General features: G+C 31.9%; 1 protein-coding gene across 1 annotated transcript in view; it reads left to right on the forward strand.

Moving 5' to 3' along the window:
* The window catches only part of LOC141483236 (uncharacterized), an 8,854-nt gene extending 4,648 nt beyond the window's left edge, over nucleotides 1–4,206 (forward strand). The window contains exon 2 of the mRNA XM_074177716.1: nucleotides 3,549–4,206. Coding sequence (XP_074033817.1) covers nucleotides 3,549–3,886 — 338 coding nt within the window. The 3' untranslated portion in view covers nucleotides 3,887–4,206. The remainder of the gene's footprint in view (nucleotides 1–3,548) is intronic.
* Nucleotides 4,207–6,392: the final 2,186 nt, after the last annotated feature.

Genomic DNA, 6,392 nt, shown 5'->3' on the forward strand with positions numbered 1-6,392 from the left:
TTTATAAACGATTTGTTTTAAGTAACCCCACAAGAAAAAATCTAGTGGGGTTAAATCTGGCGACCTAGGCGGCCATATTTGCTCCATATTTCGCCCAATAACTTTGCCCCTAAACATTTCTAATAGTTTCTCTTTGACTTGTCTTGAACTATGAATAGGAGCCCCGTCACATTGATACCACAGACTGTGTCTTATTTCAACCGGCATATTGTCCACTATATCACTGATCTCAGTATTTAGAAATTGCAAATAATCCTGAGAAGTTAAATTGTGACTAAAAAAGAATGGTCCCATTACCTGATTATTTAAAACACCGCACCACACATTTGTTTTAAATGAATATTGGTCCCGACATTCTATCACAAAATGAGGATTTTCCTGAGCCCACCGCCTACAATTCTGGGAACTGACTACGCCGTTCGATGTGAAGGTAGCTTCGTCGGTCCATAGGATTTTGAACGGAAATTTTCTGTTTAATTCTACTTCTCCTTGGTACCAGAAAGAGAAATCTAGTCGAACATCGAAATCTCTTTCCTTCAAGGTATTTATAAATTTGGGTTTGTAGGGTTTGAATTCATTTTTATGTAAAATTGCTCTTACGCTTTCTCTTTTAACGCCATTTCTATCTACAATATTGGTAATACTTGATTTTCCCTGTTCTATAACATCCAGGCAGACAGCCAACTGAACCTCATCATTATTGCGTGATGGATTATGACGTTTTTTAAAAGTATTTTCAACTGAACCAGTCAGTTTAAATTTTTTTAAAATCCTACTTACAGTGGATTGCTGTACATGTCTACCAGGATGTCTTGCGTTAAAAATATCAACCACTTGTCGATGCAATGTGTTTTCACCACAAATTAGCACAATTTCAATTTTTTCTTGTAAAGATAACATATTATTTTAATTTTCATACATTACATTGAACTAACGGGCATTAATTTATTCAGTGACAGTGACGTTTTTTAAAACACATTATGTAGTTTCATATTTTTTCACAGCCTACCCAGTTTTTTTAAATTAGTGTTGTAAGCGGAGTAGGTAAATGTAAATACTATGAGTTTTTTTCTTTTATTGAATGGGCTTCAAGAATCACGAAATGATGTTTCCTAATGTTCCGTTTTGTTCTAATTCATATTGTGAGGCCATTTGCTCATTAAAAAACTCAAGTACTGTATAGTTTTGAAAGCCCCGTTGAAACTAGATGAACTTTGCATCGAGTTTGACAACTTTTATTTTTCAAAATTTGTTTTTAACATCAAAGAGGCTCTTAAAATATTATTATATTACAAAAAAGAAATTCGGTGACGAGTTTAGTTAAAATAAATGATTTAGTACAGGTGTGCTTAAATTTTGATAAGTAGAAAAAGCAGGAATGCGGAAAAATAGTGAAAATATAAAATACTTATTATGGGTTTGAAACTTGGTGTGTGGGTATAAAATTACAAAAGAAAGTGTTTTTATCCTTTGATATTTTTGGATATTTTGAAAAATAATGTCATTTTTTGATGTTTCTTTTTTTAAATGTCAATTTTGACAGGTTAAAGAAATCACGTGACCTATTTTGTAGACGCCATTTGACATCATTTCTTAAGCAAAATCTACTGCCAAAATCAAATTTCAGATAAAACGATAAATAAAAAAGTTTCCCATTTGATGCGGACTTTATCGGTAACACTGTATAAATTACTTCATTTCAATTTTCATTACAATGTTATTGCTATCGTTTCTTTTTCTGCTCATAAAAACACATATAATATATTTTTGTGTGATATGTTTCAGATAATCATAAAAGATTTTCTTTTTTGAAGTAATTGTAGGAAACCCTCAGAGCAATGGAAAAATATGAATAGTACCTAAAAACGAAAAAAAAAACTGTCGAAAAACTTTACGGTACATAGAGAGACGTCAAAGTTGCTATTGTGTTTTTATTTAACTCAGTCAACAATTTCCAGGACCGTAATTTAAAAGAAAATAAATCACCCAATTATAATCAAATATTACCGAAACATCCCGAAATATAAAATAAAATTTAATTTCTAAGTTTAAAGTGAACGTCTAAGATCCAAAAACTACAACAAAAAATACAGGTCCGTATTTAAAAATTCAAAGATGGGGGTGGTCCAAGTCAGATGACACCCTATATAAAAGATTCATGAACATATTCTGATAGCTCATATCAAGTACCAATGGCAAAATGTGGACAGATTTTCAATATGTCAGCGAATAAAGAAGATATGGGCAAAAAAATAAATTGGGGATTTTTGTTTTTCCTGTATATCTCCAGAACCAAAAGAGCTATATTCGATTTTTTCACATCATTGAATAAGTCTCTAAAATACGCAACTTTGCCACAATTTAACCGACACTCTATCTCTTATCGTTTACGAGATCCCCATGTACAAAAACGAACTTGAATAGCCCTGTATATAAAATCGACAAAGGTTAATGCAGTAAAGCTGCTGGAAAATAATTCCATGAATATCAAAAGATAAGTAGATAAGTACTTTCTGATCATTCCCATATTGATTTCAATTTAAGAGCCACCGGTAGACAGCTGTTTCAGCCTATTGGGCATCGTCAGTACCGGGCAGGCGGTCTTCGATTGAAGACAAAATGTGAAAAATCAGAAAAGTACTTGATAAAAATAACTGCGTAAATGCAAGTGAAGCATAAGTGGAACCACCTACTGGTGTGACACCCAAGTCAACTTGCCAAGTTTTTATGTCAGTGTTGGTGGTTTGACTGCATCAACCTTTGTCGATTTCATCTCATTTCTAGAAACATATGGATTCGTTTTCCGATGGCATTTCAGGTTAGCTTCCCAAATTTCTGCTACCGCAGTTGTCGGTTGATTGGTCAAATGACCAACACTGACATAAAAACTTGGCAAGTTGACTTGGGTGAATTGCAATTGGAGAATTGCAACGAAATACGTTTTAGTAGCCAAGTTTTAAATAATTTATCATTGCTTACATCTTCCAAAGTTGATAAAATTGATTTACCAAACCTTGTATTTTTTTAATTTCAATTCCAAGCTCTTCTAGACAAATCTCTCGAAACAATTTTTGTGTCCTCTAGTCTCTTGTAAATAATCTCTTGAGAAGAAAATAAAAAAGACATTTTTGGGAAAGAAAGTTTTTGGTTTTCAACTACTCCATCTTGATACAAAAAAAAAGAAGGATGAAAGTTACTTCTTTGCATGATCTTCACATCCATGTATAGAGTTACTTCCTTCCTTTCTTTGGAAGACTCCCTCATCCTTTTTTTTGTATCAAGATGGAGTAGTAGAAAGTCGAAAAATTTCTTTTCCCAAAAATTAAGCACTCCTAAAAAATATAACCCATTCAATTCAAAAAAGACATGTTTCATAATGAAATCAACAAGTATATTTCATATAATTCATATTGTATTTCATCCATTCAATTATCTCTTTCATTTAATATGGCTTATGTCACTTTGCAATTCACCCCCACTTCATCCCCACTCCTCCCCCACTCCCTTTCAAAAGTATAAAAGTAGGAATTATCTGATGGAATTTTCAGTTGATGAGCCACCTTCAACACGGAATCTGATTCAACTAGCGAGCCATATAGCCTCCAGGAGCCTCAGACATGTTACCGGCACCGACGAAGCGGACCTCTCCGATGGCAAGTACCCGGATCCTAACCGATGGTGGGATCCCGATTATTTGGATGACGACCCACCACCCTGGGGTGACAACGATGATGATGAGTCCGAGGAAGATCCTTTGGACCAGCCAATTCCTGTTCTCCGACCACTTCCTCTTAACTCCCCAATCCTCATCGAAGATAGTCCTCCACCATCTCCTATCCAGTTTGAAATAATAGATGAGGCCCTCAATTGTGATGACGATTTGTAATCGTTTCCTCGTTTCTCCCATTCTTAATCCTTTCCTTTCTTGGATTTCACTTTAGATTTACTTAGAATTACCCATCTTAGACATGAATTCAAAATTTTATCTTTAGAAGATCGAAGAATGCTTAACATTTTGATGTTTTTGTTTAAAATTATCAATAATAAAACTAACTCACCAACGTTACTTTCTTTACTGCGATTCAATGTGCCTCCAAGGAGAATGCTCTCTTCTGTTACATTTAATATCCCTGTTCTACGTAGAACTACTAGAGTTCCTCTTATAACCATGTGTCGACTAGCAAATTATTATAACACACTCATATAACTCAAAATATGCTTAGAAACATTATAATCAAACAAATTATTAATTTATCATCATAATGCTGATTATAATTACTACTAAAATGAATTTTCTTATTTGTTGAATTGAAACTAATATTGTAAAAATCATGTGTTAAATTCACTTTTACTTTTATTTTTACTTTTACCTTAATTTTTCATGATTATCACTTGTAAATTAATATAAATTAATATATATACATATATATATATATATATATATATATATATATATATATATATATATATATATATATATATATATACAATAATAATAATATTTATTTGACATAAATACAATATACTTATGATGTACTGTTTGGAACCTTTGGTGTAGTAATAAATATTACTGGAGTTTTTTCCCAACACCAAATCGTTATTTTTACACCTCGACACGACACGTGTTTCGATCACCAAGTGATCATCTTCAAGAGGAAGATAAAACTGTTTTGGTGTTGGGAAAAAACTCCAGTAATATTTATAAATACAATTATGTTTGTAGCAAGTCATGTTTGGCTTTACATTTAAAATTCAAAAGTTAAAATTTACAAAACAATCACATATGTAAAAACTTTGAAAGTCAAAAAGAAGTAGTAACTTGTATGTTACCACAAAAATGTGTTCTGAAGTAATCGACAGAATAGAAGCAATGCCTCAACAAATGATTTTTCAATTTTCTCTTGTGTTTAGACTGAGTTCTTTGAAATATTGGGGCAAAATATTGTACAGAGAATAATCTATGGAATTTGTTTGCAATAAGTGAAGATGAAATCGATTTATTCTAATGTGGTGAGCGTTTCGCGTGACGGAAAATATTTTTTCTGACACCATTCAGTACAGTATGCAGGATTATATAATCGTTATACAATACTAACAATATTAGCAATAGCAAAAACTTGAACATAGCTCTTAAACAAATCTTTCCATTTATAAATTTACGAACGTTCTGATATTAACTGAAAAAAATCAACCTCTAGATCAAAAGTTGATAAGCTCTCTAAAAAATAAAATAGGTATATTCAGAAAAAATAACATCAATATTTCTCTTCAATTCTTAATAGATGGACAAAAAATAGGAAGCAAAATGAAGATGCTAGGATTGATTAAAGATTATTTTTTTAATCATAGACGTAACATTGTTCTTAAGACAGTATTGATTGATGTTCAGGTTTTTTCTGATGCTAATAAAGAAAGTCATTTCACAGAAACTGTTTGCTCTATACGAACCGATTTTTTTTTAGAGTCACACCGGATGACGAACTACCTAACATAATAACTCATGAAAACAAATTATCTATGTTGTTATTGAATATTCAATCTCTTAGAAATAAGGTAGATGAACTGCTGCTATTTCTACAAAAAACAAAATTTCCTCATTTCATCTTATTAACTGAACACTGGCTCTATCCACAAGAAAACTGTTACTTAGAAAGTTATATCATAGCCTCCAAGTTTTGCAGAACTAAATCTATCCATGGAGGAACTATGCTCCTTATAAACAAAGAATTTTCTGATGCATTTATAATACAAGAAATATCCAAATAGGTTTTTGAATTTTCATTGGTCCATTGCAAAAGATATAAATTTTACATTTTATGCATATACAGAACTCCAAATTCGAATCTGGATATATTCCTAATAAACCTTGAAACCATCCTGTCTAAGATTCCTGTAAATTCTAAAATTATTTTGGCAGGTGATCTTAATATTAATTTCACTGATGAAACCTCATTTTCTGATTCCTTGGAAGCTCTCTTAAATTCTTTTAATTTAAAAATGATTGTCAGGCAGCCAACTCGAATATCAAAATTTTCCGAAAGTATCATTGACTATGTTTGTGTGAATTTTGATGATGAAGCTACTCAAACTCAAGTTGTACCTTCAGGTCTTTCTGACCATGAAGCTATTTTCACATACTTTTCATTAGGTTGTGATTTTAATAAGAATAGGTTAAGGCAGAGATACGGCAGACGCTATACAAGAAACAACTTTATCAAGTACCAAGACTTCACTGATGAAATGAATTGGAATAATGATTTGTATTCTCTTGACCCTCTAACTGTATTCCACACCAACATAAGTGAAGCGCTTGAACATTGTTTCCCATACAAAAAATCAAAGAAAAAAACAAAAAGAGCTGGATCACTAAAGGAATTAAAATATCTGCCATG

The sequence above is a fragment of the Leptinotarsa decemlineata genome, unplaced genomic scaffold (genome assembly GCF_025532065.1).
Source record: "Leptinotarsa decemlineata unplaced genomic scaffold, Ldec_3_MD MMD2_tig00003192_RagTag_RagTag, whole genome shotgun sequence".
Classification (NCBI taxonomy): domain Eukaryota; kingdom Metazoa; phylum Arthropoda; class Insecta; order Coleoptera; family Chrysomelidae; genus Leptinotarsa; species Leptinotarsa decemlineata.